The 21,966-nt window shown below is 42.8% G+C and overlaps 2 protein-coding genes across 5 annotated transcripts; one reads left to right on the top strand and one right to left on the bottom strand.

Annotated features, from left to right (window-relative positions):
- Nucleotides 1-193: 193 nt before the first annotated feature.
- On the bottom strand, nucleotides 194-5,995 carry si:dkey-13p1.4 (transmembrane protein 151B). 3 transcript variants are annotated; one of them, XM_044375127.1, is made up of 3 exons: nucleotides 5,901-5,995; nucleotides 5,306-5,700; nucleotides 194-2,611 (listed from the first exon to the last, which is right to left on the bottom strand). In XM_044375127.1, exons 2-3 carry the CDS (start codon nucleotides 5,429-5,431, stop codon nucleotides 980-982), a joined length of 1,758 nt encoding a protein of 585 aa, XP_044231062.1. In that variant the 5' UTR covers nucleotides 5,432-5,700; nucleotides 5,901-5,995; the 3' UTR covers nucleotides 194-979. The 3 variants fall into 3 exon arrangements, with proteins under 3 accessions (XP_044231062.1, XP_044231059.1, XP_044231058.1); XM_044375124.1 differs by having other exon boundaries at nucleotides 5,790-5,987; XM_044375123.1 differs by having other exon boundaries at nucleotides 5,810-5,987.
- A 510-nt stretch (nucleotides 5,996-6,505) lies between these two features.
- rpap1 (RNA polymerase II associated protein 1) lies at nucleotides 6,506-21,546 on the top strand. 2 transcript variants are annotated; one of them, XM_044375121.1, is made up of 27 exons: nucleotides 6,506-6,582; nucleotides 7,667-7,870; nucleotides 8,036-8,184; nucleotides 8,719-8,811; nucleotides 9,052-9,217; nucleotides 9,413-9,577; nucleotides 9,739-9,960; nucleotides 10,817-10,932; nucleotides 11,058-11,156; nucleotides 11,589-11,690; nucleotides 11,784-11,951; nucleotides 14,480-14,656; nucleotides 14,800-14,934; nucleotides 15,037-15,207; nucleotides 15,577-15,734; nucleotides 15,891-16,061; nucleotides 16,156-16,354; nucleotides 16,757-16,866; nucleotides 16,984-17,179; nucleotides 17,293-17,439; nucleotides 17,812-17,954; nucleotides 18,153-18,585; nucleotides 18,835-18,953; nucleotides 19,042-19,273; nucleotides 19,436-19,612; nucleotides 20,283-20,339; nucleotides 20,754-21,546. In XM_044375121.1, exons 2-27 carry the CDS (start codon nucleotides 7,669-7,671, stop codon nucleotides 20,901-20,903), a joined length of 4,257 nt encoding a protein of 1,418 aa, XP_044231056.1. In that variant the 5' UTR covers nucleotides 6,506-6,582; nucleotides 7,667-7,668; the 3' UTR covers nucleotides 20,904-21,546. The 2 variants fall into 2 exon arrangements, with proteins under 2 accessions (XP_044231056.1, XP_044231057.1); XM_044375122.1 differs by lacking the exon at nucleotides 6,506-6,582 and adding an exon at nucleotides 6,611-6,891.
- Nucleotides 21,547-21,966: the final 420 nt, after the last annotated feature.

Here is a 21,966-nt window from a genome sequence, read left to right as displayed (position 1 = left end):
ATTTCTGAATCTATCCTCAGTGTTTCTTCCCTTATACTTATACTTGAGGACAACAGAGGTAGCAGTGAGTTGTGAGACTGAGAATGTCTGACATCGTCACCTCAGATCAACTTGATCACAGGAAAAATCTTACTCTGATCTCTCTTTTCCATCTCTTTTTTTTTTGCTCCTTTTAACCTTCTGACACACACTTATAAAACACTCAATACTAATACTGTTTTGATGCATTTCCACTTTGAAAACATGCTCTTCATAAATCAAACTGATTCATAAATTAATTGAACGGAATGAAGTTATCCTTCAGAGTGACCTTTATTGCTTACAGTTTGACATTCACTTCAGCATATCTCTCATCAATAAATACTTTATAATGTTCAATACAATTCTTTGGAAACAAAAAAATACTCTTTGGCTTCACCTTGCTGTCTATTAATTAACTAAAAGACAATACCTTTGGTAATAACATGCAACTTTTCTTTTTTTTGTAGTATTCTTACATATACCTCTGACAGGGATGTATATGCCAATTTTCAGCAAGTATTCCTACACACATACTTAACACAAATAAGGTCAGTGTAAGAAGTGGTTAAGTTTTGTTTCCCATGATCAAACTTTTCTGAAAAATATGGGTGGTAAACACAGTGGGATGCTCAGATCGTGCAGTTTTGTGTATCAGTGGCAGGTATCAGATTTAACAGTTATTACTGTAGTTACACACACTCCTGACAGAGAACGACACTGCCCAGGTGTGACACAACACACTGTTTGCCCCACAACTGTAGCTGTAGTGTGGACATGTGCAATACAACAGCAAGACTTTTTGAACTTTTGGTGACAGATCAAAAATATAAAGTCTGTATTTAAGTTTCTTTTAGTTCATATTCAAGTGTTTCCTGAAAGAGCACAATTCCCCCTCTTATATCACTAATTGTCTCATTTCTCATCTCTCTTAACTAATCAATCAGTCTCTGTTTATCCTTCACAGAGCCGTCTCCACACACGACGACCCTCTCCGTATGTAGTAATGCCGCACTTCCCTCCGCTCCTCGCTGCCACAGCCGTCAGACCGATGCACAATGAGAACCGGGAAGAACCGGGCATCCCTGTAAGTGGGTGGACTATCACTGAGCGCCAGCTGACTGGAGTCTGAGCAACAGCACTGCTCGTCAACGCAGCAGGGCTCCGTCAGGTTGCTGCTGCGGCTCCTCCACAGAGCCACGGTGCGGTGGGAGCCGTACATGCGGCAGAGCGAGAAACGAGACGTGTCCGAGGACAGGTGGGAGTGGAACAGCGCTCCCCGGCAGGAGAAGATGGAGGAGCAGCTGGAGCTGGTGATGGTCCTCCTCCTTCCCCATCCGTCCCCTTGTCCGCTCAACACGCTGCACTGCTCGCAGTCGTCCTGGCTCTGGAGAGCTCCGTAACTCTGAGTCGTCTGGCTGCTGTCCAACAGGAAGCAGTTGGAGGATGTGGTGTATTCGGTGTCGTGTAAAGAGTTCGAGTCTGCTGTGCTCATGTTTATCAGCATGGCCTCTGAGTAGCTGGGAATCACCTGGCGGTTGCAGCGTATGTGCCACTCCATTTCAGTGCTGTCTAGTGTGTCTACTCTTGGAATAATGCAGCCAGTATTATTCCCAACAGGCCTGTTTTCATCGAGAGGAGAAGGGCTGCTGTGGCTGTACTCTAACCCAAACAGTTTCTCTATTCGGTAGTGCACATATGCAGTGCGGTACTCTATTAGCACTCTCAGAGGCCAGGACAGCATGAGGAGAGCTGCCAGCCAGAAGGCTACCTGTGAAGTGTACCAAGGCATCCTGTCTGGGTGTACATAAGCTATCAGGTTTTCCCTGAAGTCCATATTCTTCAGCTGCATCCCCTCCCTGGCCTCCATGTAATCATCCAAACCCTCGATTTCAGAGAAGAACCTGGCTCGCTGGTTGAGGTAATCGTTTTCTGGTCCGGCCTCGGTGAAGCTGAAACACTTGGTAAAGCGCAGGCGAGTTGCTGGATGTCCCTCCAATCCTCTGAGGTCACGAGATACATCTTTCATCCCACAGTGGCTGTAGTCAAACTCGCCCTCAGCCACATGCGTGTTGACCCTCTCGTGGTACACCTGTGTGGTGGTGTAGGCGTCCCCGTTACGGTACCGGGTGACTTGCCGCGTCCGCCGAACAAAATGGTAGCTGATAGCCTTCCACCATATGCAAGGCTGGGCCTGGCGCATCTGCAGCACGCGCTCGTAAACGCTGTCTACGTCTGCTTTGCACTGCAGGTCGCTGCGAGCTCGGCAGTGCCAGCACTCCACCATGTACAAGACGTAGAGCATGAGCAGGAAGGCCAGAGGGATGTAGATGTAGCCGTCAGAGCAAGGGCTGTCGTGGTAGATCATTGAGTGTCCACCAACTCCCATCCCAGAGGCTCCCCGGAGGGAGGAGGTGAAGGAGGCTGTGAAGGAGGAGGTGAGGGCAGAATTGAAACTGATCTTCGTGACCCGGGTCAGCTGACACCAGGCCACCGCACCCAGGCAGCTGTACATGAGCAGGGAGAGCAGCAGGCAGCGCCAATGGGACTCACGGCAGACACAAGCACCCAGGGACTGCTTCACTGGACGCTGCTGCAGAGAGAGAGAGAGAGAGAGAGAGAGTAATGAGGAATAGGCACTTAGAGCAATGAGCCCCTGAAACATGGCGGGATATCATGACTTGCAGCAGAAATGCAAATGAATGTGGCTGTATTATAAATTGCCAAGCTTTTCCATGCGTAAGCACAAAGTAAATCAAACTAAAGAAAGCTCAGTGGGATTCAATTAAACCATGTAGTGTCCCTCGGAGGCTGTGTGTCAATGCAGCTGACAGACAAAATATTTTATTGAGGTGTTTTCACACATCTGTCTCTGAAATTAATATAATTTATATTGCACAGGGGTAAATGTACTTGCTAGTAAACTTGTCACATTAATATCACAAAGTGTATCTTTAATCCTTAGATACTAAAATCTGTGTAGTAAATGTCCAAACAATAGAACTTATATTGCAGCTATCTTTGCTATACTGTAACACTATAACCAGCCACTACAGGTTAAAACATGACACTCCTGCTGAATTTATTGATTAATTCATCAAATAGTAGACTCAAAAAATACATTTTAAACAATCTTGATAAGTGATTAATTGTTTAAGTAATTTGTCTGGGAAAAATGCCAAACATTTTCTGATTTCAGCTTCTGAAGTGTGAAGATTTACTGCATCTTCTATTATATATATGCTTTTTTAATTAAATACCTTTTAGTTTTGGACTGTTGGGTCCAGCAAACTATATGAAGTTGTCACACTGGGCTTTGGAAACTTGTAACTGGCATTTTATTTTTCACAATTTCATGATGTTTTTATAGAAGAATCAAAAAAAATAATTGAGCCAGTAATTGATGACAGACATAATTAGTTGCAGCCAAACATGACACACTTAGGCGCATACAGGCGCTTTAGCTTTCATGCAAACACGCACACACACACACAAATCTCTCTCTTTACACTTATCTGATGAGTACTGGGCGGTTAGCTCAGGGTAGACAAACAGAAACACAAAGTGCTCACATTTGCAATACTGACCAGAAGTCAAATTATCCCATTCAGCAAAGACACTGGCCTAAAGCCAGTAACACTTTCATCAGTAACACTGACAGTAAAAAGAAGCCAGTGTGTGCTGCTTTATACATGAAGAGATTCAATCAGAAGTGGATATTATTTAAGGTATGTATCTCTGAGTAGTTTAGTTTAGTTTCATCCATTAAAAAATGAATTTAATCCTAAATATTATCGAGACTTTAGAATCACTTTGTAGTTCTTTCTGATATTTTTTGTCTGGATCTTCCTCCCCATGAGATCCTGTTTTTTTGTTGTTGCAGCCTACCTCCTGTGTTTTATGGAGTGAAAGGATTAATGCTGACAACCAGCCATCCATTACTGCACTGACACAGGGGTGGGGATGTCACTTTGCTGGTTCCACCTCAGTTATTTATGGAACAAACAGGGATTTCATTTCTTGTGTACCAGAGAGGACGGACTTTTCTGTAGTCCAGTCTCCTGACTGCAGATGTTATCGCCCATACATAGATTTTTACTAATTTACCTAAAAAAACACACCTAGAGGTCTGAAAGTCAGTCGATCCACCACTTTGGTCCAGAATTATCTCAACAACTACAGGACGGATTGAGACAGAAATTTGTACAGATATACACGATGCCCAGAGGATTCATCCTAGAGACTTTGATGATTTCCTGACTTTTCTTCTAGCGCCACCATGAAGTTGACATTTGTGGTTTTGAGTGAAATGTCTTGACAGTTATTGGATGGATTACTATGACATTTATTTCAGACAGTCTGGTTCCCCACAGGAGGATTTATAATCACGCTAAATGAAGATGTGTTAGCATTTAGTTCAAAGTAGCACTGTGCAGAGGTGGAGTCTCACATAGCATGGCTGTAGATTCCTGGTCTTGTTTACACTTTAGATCCCTTTATAAATACTTCATCTGGTGAAACATCCACGGAGCAGACTTGTACTTTAATCTATCCCACGCTATAAAACAGAACTTAGTAGTTGCATGCACAGTGGATCTGAAGTCATTTTACTATCTGTCCATGGCTGACTGCACACAGCCAATTCCCCAGAGTAATTACTCCATGACAGAAAAGACAGAGAGCATGGTAGAGCAAAGACACGAACACACACACACACGCACATACACTCAAACGACTGGTCATCACTTGAAACAAAGGCAGGGTTTTGAAAAATAATTGGTGCAGAGACACAATTTCTATACTCTGTATGCAACTCTCTCCAGAGCTGAATTTATGTTTGTCAGTGAGAGTAGCTTTCCACATCACTGGACTCTACTGCCACTACATGAAAGGGATTATTCTGGCATTTCAGCGAGCAGAAATGGTGTTTTGGCTGCAGGTGGAGGCACTTGCACTGTGATACTACAGAGAGCAGGTCAAAAGATAAGAAGGATTATTTTTCCAGTGACATACTAGGAAAAAAATCTAAATGCAGTGTTTCCACGTTTTATATTTTAAAGGAACATAACAAAATGAGGATAGGAAACTTGCAAACTATGGCCATATTTATGTTACACTAGTGAGTTTATGGCTCACAATTGGTTTCATTGTATATTTATATAAAAGCTTTTTACAAGTCATTCATTCATCAGAATTATGTCTACTCCCAGTTTCTGTTTGTACAGTTTTTTTTTTTATCTCTTCTCTTTTAGTAGAGATAACGAACCGAGGGTCTGATAATACCTACCTCCTCCTGGACATCACTCTCAGCCGGTGAGCCCTCCTCCTCCTCTTCCTCCCCGTGCTGCTCTCCCTCAGCATCATTGGGAGCGCTGGCTCCCGTGTCTTCCGCAGAGTCCAGATCGGAGAGCATCCTGCACTTTTCGCATGTCAGATTGTAAAGATCACTCCTCTTTATTAACTTGCTCTGTTCTAGGTTTCCCTCCGTTTGCTCCCCCTTTCAGCCCCGCAGCTGGTCTGGAGCCAGCGGGCTGCTGCTGCACGGAGCGGGGATCCCGCGGTGGTCCCGGCTGGGCGGACAGAGGGGGGCGGGGTTGAGGGATTTCACCGCAGCAGAGGCAGCAGAGGTTAACCATGATGCAGTCAGTGAAAGCGGTTCTCTGTGGCCAGCGGCAGGCAGTGCTGGGGAACAGTAATATAATATTGTTAGCAGTAACTACGTAATATAACGCGTTACTAATAGGATTTCAGTAATATTACTATACAGTTACTATGTCAAATGACGCGTCACCAGCATCGGTGCGTGAACCGGAGAGCTGTTAATTTGTTCAAACGGCGGCCGGAAGTCGCCGGTTTCCCGCTCACAGTAAATAAATCCTCACGTTTAACGGCGCCGCTGACCGGTTACAGTTTAACCCCCACGCTAACTGCTAACAGCTAACTGCTAACTGTTGTTGTTATCCGACGTTCTATTGACCGGAAGCTTCAAGTTCACAGCTTCCGGCCCGAGACGAGCCTGGTTCTTCAGAATAAAAGCACCAGTGGTTCTGCTTTGTTTCTTTCTTTCTTTCTTTTTTTTTTTTTTAAATGTATATACCAGTACTTTAGTGCAGTGGTGGGGTCCTGGGACCCCCAGGGGTCCTTGAGGGGATTCCAGGGAGAAGAAACACAATGACAGAATGTATGACTATTTAGGCAGGCAGAATCACCTAATAAGACCCACGCATCATCTTTTACAAACACCACCGCAGCATCCAGATGTTGAAGCAATGTCCAGTATGATCAGTTGGAGGAGGAAGTAGAAAACCCTTCATGTACTTATCTGTTTCCTAGATTCAAATGACACAAATAAGCAAAAAAGCTCTGACATCAACTCAGCCAAACATCTCGGGCTCTCTAAATTTTGGGAGGAAGGTGAAGGAGCCGCTGACGTCATGCCTCGCGCTATCTTTATATTGGCAGAGCTTTTATTTTGAAAGTAGCGTGTGGTGTGTCATAGTAAAAATCGTCCGGGTGTTCGTACTTCCTGTCTAAATTCAAGACTGAGCCGCCACTTAACTGAAGGTTAGCCAGCGCTATTACAAACCATTTTAAAACGATTTTTAAAAAGCTGCTCTGTGGTGATACAATGTGTGATTAGAATAGTTTTAATGTTTTGAATATTGCAGCTACATTAGAGGAAAGTCTGGGGCTTCAAGCTAACGTTAAGCTAACTGTTACGTTACATTCGTTCCCGGTGCGTGTTGGATGTAAACTTAAAGACATGTGAAAGCAACAAAGCTATATTTAAGATAGCTAGGTATAGACAGTTTATTTAGGTTAATTAGTTTTACTTTGTCGCTTCTCGGTTCTTTCTTACACTCCTAGATGACGGTAATTATTGTTTTTAGCCTCTAACGTTAGTCGTGGGCAGGTGAGACATGATGTTGAATAAGTTACACAATATAATCTTAAATGAGGATGCTATTCAATCTACAAGACCTAACCATCAGCTAAACACAGAGTAATGAAACAGAGGACTCCTTGAATGGGTTTTAATTCATTCAGATCCCATCTTTTATAAGTCATCAGGGGCGTAGCTGTTGTTCTTTGGGTCCCCTCCAGCTGTGGGCCCCTTGAAGGACCAGTGTGTAGGATCTAGTGGCATCATGGGGTGAGGTTGCAGATTGCAACCAGCTGAATACCTCTCCCCGTCCCCTCCCCTTCAAAGTGTATAGGACAACCTATGGTTGCCACGAAACTCACGAAAAACACAAAAGGCCCTCTCAAGAGCCAGTGTTTATTTGTTCGTTCTAGGCTACTTTAGAAACTTGGTGAGTTACATGGAAGAGGACCCGCTCCCTATGTAGATATAAAGGGCTCTTTTTAATGTAACATAAATAAAACGATTCATATTTCCAGTACTTTTCTAAATAAAACATACTTATGATTATTATATTCCATTTCTGCCAAGTCCGTTCCCCTAAATGCCACTAAATTCTACACACTGCACCTTTAAATCATCATCACCTCTCATTCAAACAGTGATGGTCCTGTGTTGTCTCTTAGGTTATGGTTAAGATTACTTGAGATGTCTGGTTGAGTTTAGGTTAAAGTAAGGGGAAACACATCATTGACTTTGTCTTAACATTGTCTGTGTCATTTGAAGGGATGTTGCGACGTCCCAAGCCAACTGACTCGGAGGCAGACCTCCTAAGAGAGCAGCAGAAGTTTCTGACCTCTGGTGCTCCATCTGCTGCCAGCGTTGTCCGCCGACCTGACAAGAGGAGAGGCGAGGCAGGAGGAGGAGGAGGAGAAGAAGACCACAATGGGGAGAATGGAGGAAGTCAGAGGGATGTGGTCACCATTGAAGGTTAAAGATATGTTTGTTTTTCCTCATCCTCTCTGGGTTTATTTTCAGGGTTTATCATGGGACATTTTCAGATGTGACTTCTAACAGCATAATGAGCCATATATCAGTAAGATTATTAAATACTGAAACTCCACATCTAATATAAAACTGTAACATTTTCTCCAGATCTTCCAGACCAACTCCCTTCTCTGACGCCAGCCCCTCCTAAGAAGTCTCGCTTTAAAGCCAGCCGCGTCACCTTCGAGGATGAGGATGCTGAGGCAAGGCTGGACAGACAAGACACTCACATCAGTGCTGTTCTCTCCAAGATTGTTGTAAGTGTTATAAAACCGAACCCCTACTTTTCCTCAAGGATATAACGTAGCTGGTAACACTTTACTTTATTTAGCATTTATAACAAATATATAAACATTTAACACATACTCTATAACACTTTATAATCTATTTGTAAGCTGATATAAGGACATTTTTTTAAAGTGTTAATTAATGTACATCATTTGTCAACAATTAACTTCTCCTGTGAAGACATATTTTATAGTATTACAACTGTGTTTTACTACATTTTCATTTATTATCTATCTATATGTCAGCATCCAAGGGAAGAGTTATAGTTCTTGACAAATACTTTCATAAACACTTATCTGCTTACAATTACATTATAGTGTGTTATAAGCCATTTATTAAATGTTTATATTCTGCTTATAAATGCTAAATAGGGGGACTTGCAGATTTCTCAGTTCTTCAGAGTTGGCTGGTGTCTCGTTTAGTTTTACACAATACACAGTTTTAGTTGTTATTTTCTTAATTTTTCCACTCATGGATCTGTAACATTTGTTCTTTCTTTCAAGGAGAGAGATACCAGCTCTACTCCAATATCTCTACCAGCATTTACAGGCATGGCTTTCCCCAAAGTAATGCACCGCTCAGCAACCAGCAGTCAGGTAAAAAGGCATTCATGACTATTCCTCTGAAATTTTGAATGTTTAAGTGCATAAAAAACTAAATTTGAAACCAAATTGCAATTTGCTATTTAGACAGATTGCTTCTTTCCATGTACAGAGATACATATTATCTAAAAAGTACTTATAAATATGTGATATTTCACCGTTCATCTGTCAACCCTGTTAAATGATTCTGGTTTACATTCATCTTAATTTTTAAGCAATCCCTCTTTCAACCAGGTGCTGCCGCCCTCAGCTGGTGGGAAGAAGAGCATCTTTGCTTGTCAGATTGCAGCTCAGAGACTAATGGAGGGAAAGACACCATTACGCTGTGCACCTGCAGCTGCTCAGAAAAATGAACCCAGAGAGCAGAACCTTCCTCCTGAGACCAGTATGGATACAGATCGTAAGTAAAGTACTTGATTGTTTTATTCTGAATGCCAGCTGATGTTGCTGTGCTTCTTAATAACCAGTCTGTTTGCCCAGATCACCCTACACTTTTGCTCTATGTTTGACAACAAAGTCTGTGGTGAAATATGTTCGGAAATGTGAGTTTTTCTGTCTCCTTTTCTCTGTCTACTCACTCCTCTCCACTCTCCAGAGCCAACTACAGTCTCAAGCCCAAGGTTAGTATCTGGTCAGGGGCTTGTGGGCCCAGGTAGCTCAGGAGACATCGTGAGGATCCACAGGGAGAACCAGGCCAAGATCCAGGCGATGTCTCAGTCTGAGATACTAGAGGAACAGAAGAAACTCTTATCTCAGCTTGGTAGGTAATGATGTTGTCCACTCTGATAGTTAATAAGTGTATGTTGAAACAAAGACATGATCTGCATTGAGTTTGTATCTTGACTAGTGAAGTACATAAAAAACTTTTTCTTTCATTTTGTCAGTACCGCTGTGTATAACATGATTATTTCTGCATCCCAGATCCTAGACTGGTGGAGTTTGTTAGATCTCGTAAAACCCAGAGCGTCCCGTCCTCTGCTTCCCCATCCAAACACCCCGAGGGCAAAAGCATCAAGGAAAACTTTCCTCTCGAAAATCGTAGCGCAGAGTCAGACTCCCCCAGTGCTGCTGTGCTGTTTCAGAAACCCCAAGAAGTAGAGATGGAGGAAGAGGAGGAACTGTCACCACCACCTGCTGTGACGGGTATGATGGATTCAAAATAAACCCTTTTAAAGCTTCTACCTTGTCGGTTGCTTTTGATCTCTGCTGCTGGAGATATAAATGAATCTACATCACTTCAGTTATATGTCTGACAAAGCTATATGATTATTTCACACCACTTCTTGCTTTTTTTTGGCTTGGTGAAATTGTAACCTCATTGCTGAGCTTGTCAAAGTCTTTGTCAAAAAGAACAGCACAACTGACTGTCTGCCAGCTTCCTCTCCCTCCTTTCCTGACCTATCCCTGTTACCTGATCATTTTCCTTCCCTCTCTCTGCTTTCTCTTTCTCTCCCCACTCTATTAAGCATCCATTCTCTAATTGTATAACTAATGTGGGATGTTTCTGCTGCATGGCTAACATCCAAACATAAAGCTAATCGTTGGCTCCACTTTGTGTGATTAGTAGAAGAGCCAGAAGCAGCCACTCTCTGCAATTAAGTCACTGCAGATCATTCAAAGACAGCTCCCAGCCCTGATGAAAGTGTTGCTAATGGTATACTGCATATTATTGCATGGTGCATATAAAGACAGATCTTGCACATCAGTTAAACAGTTTCCAAAAAAACCAGAATAAACAAAGCTGTTTTTGTCACTTTGTTATTGTGGCTAAGATGATTTACTGTCTCCTCTTCGGTACCTCCCTTTCACAGAAAACCACTGTGTTAAGACTGCAATTGTGGATTGTTTTCACTGTGTAGAAGTTGTTTTTTTGGATTTGTCGCTTTGTTTGTGGTGGCTACAACAAATGACAGTTGTACTATGTGATCTGAGCAATTCTACATTGTTTCTCAACATGCTTTCGCCCCTTGTGTGTGTGTGTGTGTGTGTGTGAATTCAGAGAAGGATCTGCCAGTGAAGCCTCAGAAGGAATGGGTCCACATGGATAAGCTGGAGCCAGAGAAGCTGGAGTGGATGAGAGACTTACCTGCACCCAGAAGCAAAAGAACCAAGCAGGTAAGGAGCGATTCCTTACAAGACAGATACTACTTTGATTTATTTCTATTCAAATATGACACTTTATTTAGTTTAGTTCTCTTGAGTTAAACCTGAGTTGTTTTTGTGGTTTTGTGTTCTGATAGGCTATGCAGGCTCGTTTTGATTTTAATGGGACTTTAATCCCCCCCACTGAGGACCTGCCCACCCACCTGGGGCTGCACCACCATGGGGAGGAGCCTGAGGTCAGTAGGCAATAAGTCTTTTTTAATGCTTTTGTGTCATAAATAAAGTACAATACCTTAAAGTCTGTTACTCATGATGTTATTGTAGTTAAAACAAGTTGAAACAAGTAGAAATTTATGTTTAAATCATATTTGGTTTTGGAAATTTAATTAAAAAGTCGAAATAGTAATTGGATTGTTGCAGACAAAGACTGGATCTGACAGCCTCAGCATTAACCAACTCTTGATTGAATTGTTACTGGCCTTTAAAGAGTATTGTGCCTCTATTTACCACAGTAAAACAGTAAAGAGTGAGGCACCATCATGACACTGAAAAGCCAGAGTCTTTTCAAATTGTGCTTTTTAGGCTGCTAATCTGGCTCTTTGAGACTGGCTCCTGCTCTTTTGGTTTTTCTTCTGTTTTAATTTCTGACATTGAGGATCTCTCTCCAGCGGGCAGGTTACTCCCTGCACGAGCTCTTCCTGCTGTCTCGGAGTCAGATCTTCCAGCAGAGGAGTCTGGCACTCAACACTCTTGCCAACATCCTATCAAAGGTACAGAAACATGCACACACAGTCATGTGCATACCTTCAGTGGCACATACTCTGTTGTCATTCATGCTCAGCCTGCATGTCTTACCCTCTTAGGCACGTGCCGGAGAATACCTGCCAGTTCTGAAAGGCAGCGTGATGTCCACTCTGCTCGACGCCGGCCTGCTCTTCCTGCTCCGCTTTGCGCTGGACGATGGCGTGGAGGGAGTGATGTCTGTGGCTGTGCATGCGCTCAAAGCACTCCTAGTGTGTGCAGAGGATGAAGTAAGACCACTCTTTCAGTAGTTTTCATTTACAAATGGATGTAACTCAGTCCACACAAATTTTCAGCAATTGTTGTAATTTCCTTTTGCTGGGTAGCTCCTACCAAGTTTTACCAAGTTACCTACCAAATTAATTAATCCTTTAACTACAAGAAATAAAAGAAATAATTGTTACGATGACCATTACAAAGAAAAGGCCCGTAGTTTAAGTGTTCACTAACAGCAAAGACTATTTGACATAAAAAAAATGCCATAAGAAACAAAATTAAAGCTGCAAGCAGCGTTGAACAAGTCCTCGCACCTCTGTGCACGGTGGGCCGCGGCGCAATCGAAGGGCTTCTGTGACGGGCATGTAGATGTCTTCAGACCCGGGCTGTTTTCAGACAGTTCAAGATGGAGATAAACATCACTTCCTTTGTCCTCCAAAAAGAAGAAGATTTTTTTCCCCCCCAAACAGAGTTGTACATCCTGGCAGCCGAGCTGTTCCCTATCTGTGCAGCTGAACACAGCAGCTTGTCCGCGGACTATTTCACACCGACGGTCCCGGTGTTTCCTCCGCAGGCTCCACTTCACTCAGCTGCCCAACAGACCCGCTGCTTCTTCCCTTTTAACCTGAATAAGTAACTGGGGCTCGGTGCTCCGGTTGGATCCACCTGGAGAGCCGGAGCTAACCTTAGCTGGGAGGCTAGCGGAGCATTGGCCGCAGCGTGACCATAAAGACGCACAACCAGTTAGCTTCCGCTAGCCTCTCAGCTAGACCCAGCTCTCTGTTTGGATCCAACCACACCACCAAGCCCCGGTTTTTTATTCAGGTTAAAGTGGGAAGAACCAGCGGGTCTGTTGGCCAGCTGAGTGAAGTGAAACCTGCGGAAGAAACACCGGGACCATCAGGGTGAAACAGTCCATAGAGGAGCTGCTGTGTTCAGCTGCACAGATAGGAAATCCCTCGGCTGACAGGATGTACCACTCTGTTTGGAAAAATATTTTACTCTCCTCTTTTTGGTTTATAACAGCGGTTGGCAACCAGCATATTAGGTGCATTACTGCCACCCTCCACTTCGGACTGTGTACCAATGATTAAATCCTACACATTATTCCTGTCTGTCTAATAAACTACAAAACAAAACTGCTGCTCCACCCTCTTGGCAGGTCCATTAAAGTTTTAATGCTGAGCTCCAGAACTCCAGTCTTCCTGAGTTCTTCCCTCATATAGCCTACAGTCTGTCTTGTTCATTAGTACAATATATGATTGCATGTGTAATAGTCTCCTCAGCCAAGTGGGAAAAAATATGTGCATATATGAACATCGGCAACTGGCAAAAAGTCAAAAGAGTTTAAATATGTATGTGATAAATTGTAAATATGTATGTAATGAATTGTTTTCTTTAAGAAACTGTTACTTGAACATTTTTCAGTGTGCTCCTAAAGTTATATGTGTGCTCCTAATTTTTTTAATTTAGGAGCACACGTACTCCTTGAAAAAAAAGTAAGAATTGAACATTGCTGTCAGATGTGTAGAAACACTAAGTAACTGGAGTGTGGCGCAGTCCAAGGCCTTCTGTCACAGGCATGTAGATGTTTTCAGACCTGGGCTGACAGGTCTTACTTTATCCATCCACCCCTCCCATTCTCTCTCTCTCTCTCTCTCAGTTGGAGAGGAGAATGTCACTCTTCTTGTGAAACATCCTCATAAATCTCATGACTTTGGCCAAATACTACATTAAAAATCACATTTTTAGGGCCTGATCGCCAAAGTGGCCCCAAAGGGGCCCTAAAGGAAATTTCGTCGCTAATCCATTGATACAGGTTTCAAAGTGGTCAGACTTATAGTTTAGACATCAGAACCATTTGTTTGACACAAAGTCCATGCCTAGAGATTGTCTCCCTATTGGTTTACATTGTAAAGTGTGATGTGGCACTACAACTTTCAGGGCTTATTATATCTAAACTGTTCGAGTTATTACAAAGTTTTTAATAACTGTTGTTCAGCATAGTGTCATAAGTCATGTATTCAAGTTTGAAGCAGATACCATTAACGCCCTAGGAGGAGATAAAGTTTCTTGAGGGTCCAAAATTGGTGCAAAGTCATACTTTGATGGGCATATTGCGGACTTCCTGTTGGATTTAGGTCAGGGGTGTCAGCATATGATTTGTAGGTCTTGATGAGACGAATAATTGAGTTTTGGTTCGATCTCTCTACGACATTCCTACGGGCCGTGGCAGCCATTTTAGATACATAGGTGGCGCTATAGAGCACATTTTGGCACTTTGGGGGATAATTTTTACATTTCATCAAATTTTTCACCAGACCTGATGTGTGTGCCAAATTAAGGGTTGAAGTGGCGTAACAATAAAGAAAGAAGAAGAAGAAGAAGAAGAAGAAAGAAACAAACACACAAAATACAGCCATTTTGGGGCTCAGGCCCTAATTAAACACCTAATTGATAGAAGATTGAATAAATAGTAGCTTTCCATCACCTCAATCCAATATCTAGTCCTTCAGATTCAAAAGATTTGTTCCCTTCTCAGGAATGTTTGGACTGCACCTTCTCCTGGTTTCGCGGACTGGCTTCCTTCCCTCTGCTGCCGTCTGCCCAGGAGGAGGAGGAGGATGATGAAGGGCTGGATGAAATTATGAAGGAGACAGCCAAGGAGAAGGAAGAGAGGAAGAGTGATCATGATGTGGCCCGGCAGGATGTCGTCAAGGTAAAAAAAACAACAATAATGTTTACTCTAGAAAAGCTAGACAGAAAGTCATTTTTCCTTTTTATCTTTTTACTTGTTTGCCTTAACTTTTCTGATTTATTATGTATTTTGTAAATCTAATAAAGGAGTCGTTTCTGTTTCAGGGTCTGCTAAAGATGAAACTGCTCCCCAGACTTCGTTACATCCTTGAGGTGGTCCGGCCCTCTCCCCGGGTGGTAAACGATGTCCTGGAGGTCCTGACCCGTATCGCTAGGCACTCCTCCTCATCTGCCACTCGGGTAACAACAGTAACAGCTACAATACCAGTCACAAATTTAATTAACACTGTCTATATTTTTTTTCTCTGACCAAATTTCATTTGTTACATTTTATCCTTTCAGGTGTTGGACTGTCCTCGCCTGATGGAAACGGTGATGTCAGAGTTCCTTCCCACTTCCTGGACAGCGCCGTCTTTTCCCCTTCCTCAGTCTGTTTACGGACTCCCACTAGCCAGCACCATGAAGCTCTTAAGAGTTTTGGCCACCTCAGGGAGACATGTCTGTGCCAGACTGGTAAGTGCCATGTGGAATCTGTCAGGTTCAGTACAAGGTGTTTGTTTCATCCTGCAGTATGAATGAGAACAGCCTTAAAGCAGCATGTTAGATTTGACAAGGTGCTAATTAGTGACCAAGAGATTATCATTATTCTTTATGTTATTCTTAAAGCCAACTAGCATGCATATTATCAATAACAAACTTTTGGGATTTATTATTTGTCTGTAAGACATAAAATTAAGAGTCAAGTCATCTAACCATCCTCTTTTGAAAAAAATCTTTATGACAAGTGCTATATATATGTAGTTTTAAAGAGTCATTCAAATTATTCCATCATTCCTTTGTGTGTTAACATCAATAGTATTTCTTACTCTTTTCTCCCCCTAGTTAAACTCTCTGGGAGTGAGGGAGCGTCTGTCTTGTCTGCTGAGTGCTGAGCCCAGTGAGCTGCTGCTGGAGCCGAGTGAGGCCCTCAGGATCACTACTGAGGCCTACAGGCTGTTGGCTTTAGCTGCTGGCTACGGACAGGCCTGCAAATTATACATGTATGTTACTTTAAAGCTTTATTAAGCATTTTGACCGTTAGCGGCAGAAAAACAATAAAAGAAACTCACAAGGCTTAATATATGCTTAATTTTCACCTCAGTTCCTCCCTTACAGTGCTTGTTTTTGATTGCTGTACCGTCATTTTTATTCCCCAGAGACCTGTATCCAGCCTTAGTGAAGGCGTTGCAGTCTGTTCACCGAGTGCTGGCACCCTCAGATCCTCTGCTGCCTCTGCAGCTGCAGCGGGTCTTGGCCCTGCTCTCCCTGCTCACGCAGGTTACACACACCGCCGGCTGCCACCAGGAACTACAGGCTGGCATGGTCAGGTACAGAGGACCTACTGATGAAATTATTCATTAACAGAATCTTAAATCGACCAAACTATTTTCCTTCTCATGTTCCTTTCTCTCTTTTTTTCAGCTCTCAGGGAGATGAGTGTCCTCCTCCTCCTCCTCCAGTGTCATGGGGTCATGTCACAGGGTTGCAGGCAACTCTGTTGGGGCATTTTAAGGGCTTTGTTAAGAGCCTTGATAATCCAGTTCAGAAAAACAGCAGCCTGACTCTGATACCAGCTTATCTCCTCTACCTAGAAGCTTACTACTATCAGCTCTCCAGACAAGTACGTCTTCCTACCTTGTACTCATTACCTTGCAGGGAAATGTAAGTGGTAGCACCAAATGTTGGTTGTTCATTGCCACTGGAAAGTCATGTAAATTTACATAAGAAGTTAGCAAATGTGAATGAATAAGTGATTCTTTTCATTGCAAATTCATAAGACTAAAAAACAAACAAATACCAAGAGAGAAGATGCTTAATATTTTTTGGAAATCTGGCCACACCGGCATAATTTAACTACTAAAATTTACAAAACTACAAATCCAAGAACAATATATTAAATCAAGCAGATTGTTGATGAAGAAAAGCTTCTAAGTCTCATCATATACTAGCTCTGAGTACACTTCAATTGAAGTGTAATATGGAAAATACCAAATATTAACAATCATGTGTCTCTCTTCCTCAGAACTGTTTCAAGCCAGTGGAAACCCTTCAGGAACTAGAGCTGCTGACGTCTGAGGTTCTCCTCCCACTGCTGTCCCACAATGCTGTTCAAGACTTGATAAAGAACCTCAAGTATGTTTCATTTACTATGAAGTCAATGTAGTCATTTTAGTTCTTATTACTCTGTTTTATTGTCACATAATACCAATTTTTCTTAACTCTTTCATTGCTACTTTTGTGTTACACCAGGTCTTCCTCAGTGGTATGTAATGCCCAATCTCGTCATCTGGGGCCAGAAAGCATTCCTAGCCTCCCCAGTTTGGCCTGCCCAGGATGGAGGGACCGTCCGGGACTGGTTGTTCCCAGCTCCCCCTTCCCTCTTCTCACAGGCCTGGGCCTCCTCCTGGAAACAATCACAGGCATCCACAAAGGACTCAGCTGCAAGGTAAGTCTTTATCATGCTAGGACAAACATAGATTTTGCTGCCATCTTGTGGTAGCACATAGAAAATCCTGTATATTTATCTCAGCTGTCCCCTCACTATCTCTCACTATCTAGTTCACTGGTCTCCTCCTGTCTGAACCTGTGATTGGTTACCTGCGGAGCTGCAGTCAGGCCAGGCCCACCCTGTCTCACACCAGGGCCTGGCTTCTCCGTCATGAGCACCACCTTCTCTACCTGCTGCTGCGGCTGGCACATAGACTGGTAAGATCAAACTCCAAAACACCCTAAATATTTTTTTTGAAGTTACTTGTTACTCATTACCTTGTGAGATGTTCTGCTCCAAGCTCATACACTCTGCATGTCCGTAGTAAATGCTAAATCACTCATTTTATATCATTTAAAGTCTTGTCCAAAAAGAGATCATGAGTAGGTACAGGCCAGCGTGACTTCCTTTCTATCTGATCTTTGGATGGTCTGTGCGTAATCTCATCTTTAATGTTGGAATAAACAGATTTTTCTTTATCCTCATACTTGGGTCCTGGACATGTTTCATCCTGAATCTGTGTTTTCTCACCTCACAAACCTCATTTCTGCTGTGTTCTTTCTCCTCCATCCTGTTCTGACTTTTCTCAGGTTCCCATTGAGCGTGAAGTTGCAAAGCATGCATCGCTGTACCACCAGGTGGCGCTGGTTCTGCTGCCATGGTTATTACCAGGCAGTGAATACCTGGCGCATGAACTGCTTTCCACCATCATCTTCAGCAAAGACTTTATATCGTGAGTTTAGCTTTAACTTGGCATTAAGTACATGCATGAAGTTTTCCAAATTGCAAGAAGAAAACATAATCAACCAAAAGAGCCTAAAATGTCTATGTTCCTATATTCAATGTTGAATTTAAGAATAGCAGGTGAGCCATTTTCATCAAAAGTGATGTTCTACATTATTACAGCAGTTTATGTCTCTTTATCTTCCAGAGAGGGCCACAGCGGAGGGCCCGAGGCTGTCGAGCTGGGGGAGCTGAAGCTCCACGAGGAGACGCACCATCACGCCTCTCCTTCCCTCCAGACTGTAGGAGCTCTCCTGAGAGAAGCCTGCGCCCAGCTGCCGTCTATCCGGGGCTGCTTCCTCACTCACCTGGCCCATCTGGAGTCATCAGTGCTGGTGTCCCGAGACGCTCTCCTCAGCCGCAACCCGTGGATCAACTCCCATCTCCTCCTGGAGCTCACCGGTCCCACCCTGCCGTCTGATTGGCCTTTCCTCCCGCTCGTCAGCCTGTACGAGCAAACGGGAGTGTCTGACGGGGGCGGGCTGGCGGTGGAGGATCTCCCTCAGGGGGCTCTGAGGACGGTGACCCACTGTCTGCAGTGGCTGCTGCTGCTGGAGGTCTGGAGGGAGGAAGCTCTTAAGGTACAAACCAAAATTAACTCTGATTTTTAAAATATCTGCCTTTCAGCTTCTCCCTCTCAAGTTAAACTTGATTTAAGTTTTAAATATAGATATTAGAGCTAAATTGATACTGGATTGAGGTTTATTTATGGGTGAATAATAATAACGATATAACTTTGGTAAATAAACACTAATCATTAATACTGGTTGCCTTCTAGTCTACATCATATCTGTTTCTGTAACTAACATCCAGAGCATTTTGTCATGTAGGTGATCCTCCCCGTTGCGAAGCTCGCCCACCTGTCCTGTGTGTTCCTGTGTTCCAGTGACTTGTTCCTGGAGAGACCAGTTCAGAAACTGGCCTGGGGTCTGTTCAGACTGCTGACCAGGTTTGATAAAACATGTTGAATATCTTTTTATAGCACAAAGAAAGGTGGCTAAGCTCCTGATGATAAACAAAAGCTCTTCTGTACACAGGCGATCCAGGCTGGACTCCCTGGACCTGAATGTCCCTCCTCCAGGTCTAGCTTCCTTCCAGGATTTGTATTCTGCTCTTTTGGCTCAGTATGAAGCCGTGTCCTTCGGAGACCGGCTGTTTGGATGCTGGGTCCTCTTGCCCCTGCAGAGGAGGTACAGCGCTACCTTGAGGCTGGCTGTGTTTGGAGAGCATGTAGGGATGCTGAGGTCTTTGGGGGTCACTCTGGAACAGGTATTCAAGAGGATGTTACTACTTTTTATTTTCAACTATAAAAAAATGTCTTTTGGAGTCTCAGTTGCTGTCTGTCTCTTTTCATAGCACACATATTCTATGATTATATAACACATGATTTTATTTTATATTTTTATCATCTCTTTGTTTCTTCATCCAAAGCTCTCCATCCCTATCGAGCGGTTCACCTCTCCGCCTGAAGACTCCCTCCCTCTCCTCCGTCTCTACTTTCGCTCTCTGGTAACGGGCACCCTGAAGTCTTGTTGGTGTCCTGTCTTGTACGTGGTTGTCCTGTCTCACGTCAACTCTTTCATCTTCTCTCAGGATGCTGCAGCACAGGTAAGGCACTCCACTGCAAACATGTAGTATTTGTGTGAAGCATTGAATGGAAAACATACCGTAGAACAGATGGAAATGTTTTATATTTGTATATCATATGAAAAACAGCTTCTCCAAAGGCTACAAACAGGGAATCCAATACTGTCTCTTGCCCTGCTTTCTCTGAATGATCTTATTATGTTAGGCTTGTGCTTTGTGGGTTTCTTTAATCAGCCACAGTGAAACAGACACATATGTGATGATTTAGCAAATCTAGAAGGTGCTGCAGCTGTACCGACTGGGAGGCTGGATTTGTGGGAAGCCGTCAGTGGTTTTATGCACATTTTCTGTGTCAAATATGAGCTCATTGAATGCAATATCTTGAAGATCTTACCAGTCCACAAAACCAGTCCTCATGTTATTGATTAACTGTCAATGGAGCAGCCTCAGAGCAGCTCCTTCAAGTCATGGTATGTGATTTTTATTTAACTGTGAGGATTTTGGGATTAATGTCCCAGAATAAGAAACACATTTGCCAACTCAAACTTATTTACTCCATTCACAAAGACATTATTTTAGAGCAGTGAAGCTGAAAACATACATACATGCAGGTGGAGTTTTAGTAAATACAGAGACATTAACTGAAGTACATCAATGAGGCTTTTGATCTTTAATCCCCTGGTCCTTACAGGAGGTTGAAGCAGCTCGACATGGTATGCTGAGGAAAATCTACTACCTGACTGATGAGGTATTCCTCTCCCTCGTTTTTTTCTTCTTCTGATGTTTACACACTGTGAGGTGTTTATTCATTGTGCTCAATGCTTCCCTCGCTGCTCACGTTACTCTCTGATGATGTTTTCTCCACAATCTGTCCTCATTCCTGTGACAAACCAATCTGTTTCTTGCTGTTATTCATCTTATTGACCACCGGCCAAGTCGCTGTTATCCTGCTGGGACTGTTTTTTCTTACCATTTATGGTTATGGTTTTAAATCTTCTTTTGTTTTTATGTCTCAGGCTTAATTATGTGTCATGATACTTTCATCTTTATTCTCTTTTTTTATAAGTTTTACATCTCAAAGTTTTTGTTTGTCTTGTTTTTATGTTTTCAGTTTCTCTCTGTCTTTATCACCTCTTCCTAACTCTCTTCTCCTCATATCCAGGTGTTAAAGAACCACTTGCTACTTTTCCGCCTGCCCCAACCGCGCTCAGATGTCGGCTTCGACATGTACGAACAGTTGCCTCCCATTAGAGCAAAGCGTTTGGAAAGCATTGTGGGACTGCAAGACAGCAGCGATGATAAAGGAGACTGAGGGGAACAGGGAGTGGAAAAAAAATAAAGGTAGTGAGCCAAAAACAGAAGATGCAGTAGGAATGACAGTATAAGACTGAGAGCTCGAGGAGAGGATGCTGGGAAAGAAAGGTCGGAGGTGGGAGACAAAGACATTTATTCCAACTGCTAAGAGGCGGCTCATCAAGATGGACAAGGAGGCAACATGGTAACAAGAACATTTTCTGTGGCCTCTTTTTCTTAGCGGAGACCCAACTTGAGGTCGATAGCCAGTCAAATTCTTGGATGATGAAGCATTTTCAAATTATTTTTAGCACTTAATAATACAGGACTTTCACTGGAAATGATATGAAAGCTTCTTTAATCTATTTTTTTTTTGTTGGTTTTCTAAGGATACTTGAACATGTCTGAACCGCAACACAACCAAAGGTTAAATACAAATACTAAAAAGTGCAGTTTCAGAGGAGCACGGATTCCCTCAAAGGAAATGGGAGGAATTAAATGTTCTTCCTTGTGACTCCAGCTTCTTTTGCCACAGTTACTGTGTCTGCTGTGCTTGAAAAACAGCCCAGGATGATTCTTGGCATCTCAGAGTAATGACAAATGTCCTACTTTATAAGTGCCTGAAATTGTCTTTTTCTTTGTGAATAAAACATGATTCTAAATATGTGTAATGTTAACTTTTCTATACCGTTATCACTCTTGTAAGGCTCAGCACTGCAACAATAGACAACAACAATGCTTAAATTGAGCTTGTAGGGCAAGTTCTGATTGAGACATCACTAACCCTGAACACACACACACATTTTGATTACAATTGAAAGAAGAATGTTGTTCTCAAGTGTTTAAATAATTAAAGATTGGATTAAAAACCCAGCAAACAACTCATCCAGACTGTGTCTCTTGGGAACTATCGAGACAAGCAGAATGCATTGTTACTGCATATTGTCACTGATCAATAACACTCACTCTGACGTCCTTTTCCAACAAAGACCCTATTACTTTTCCATTGAAGTTAGCTTAAGTGTTGCCAGTGATCAGATTTGGAAAATGCCCATAAGGGACCAGTAGGTAGTATTTTCTGT

This window comes from Thunnus albacares, chromosome 15 (genome assembly GCF_914725855.1).
Source record: "Thunnus albacares chromosome 15, fThuAlb1.1, whole genome shotgun sequence".
NCBI lineage: Eukaryota > Metazoa > Chordata > Actinopteri > Scombriformes > Scombridae > Thunnus > Thunnus albacares.
This window is presented reverse-complemented; position numbering and strand designations above follow the sequence as displayed.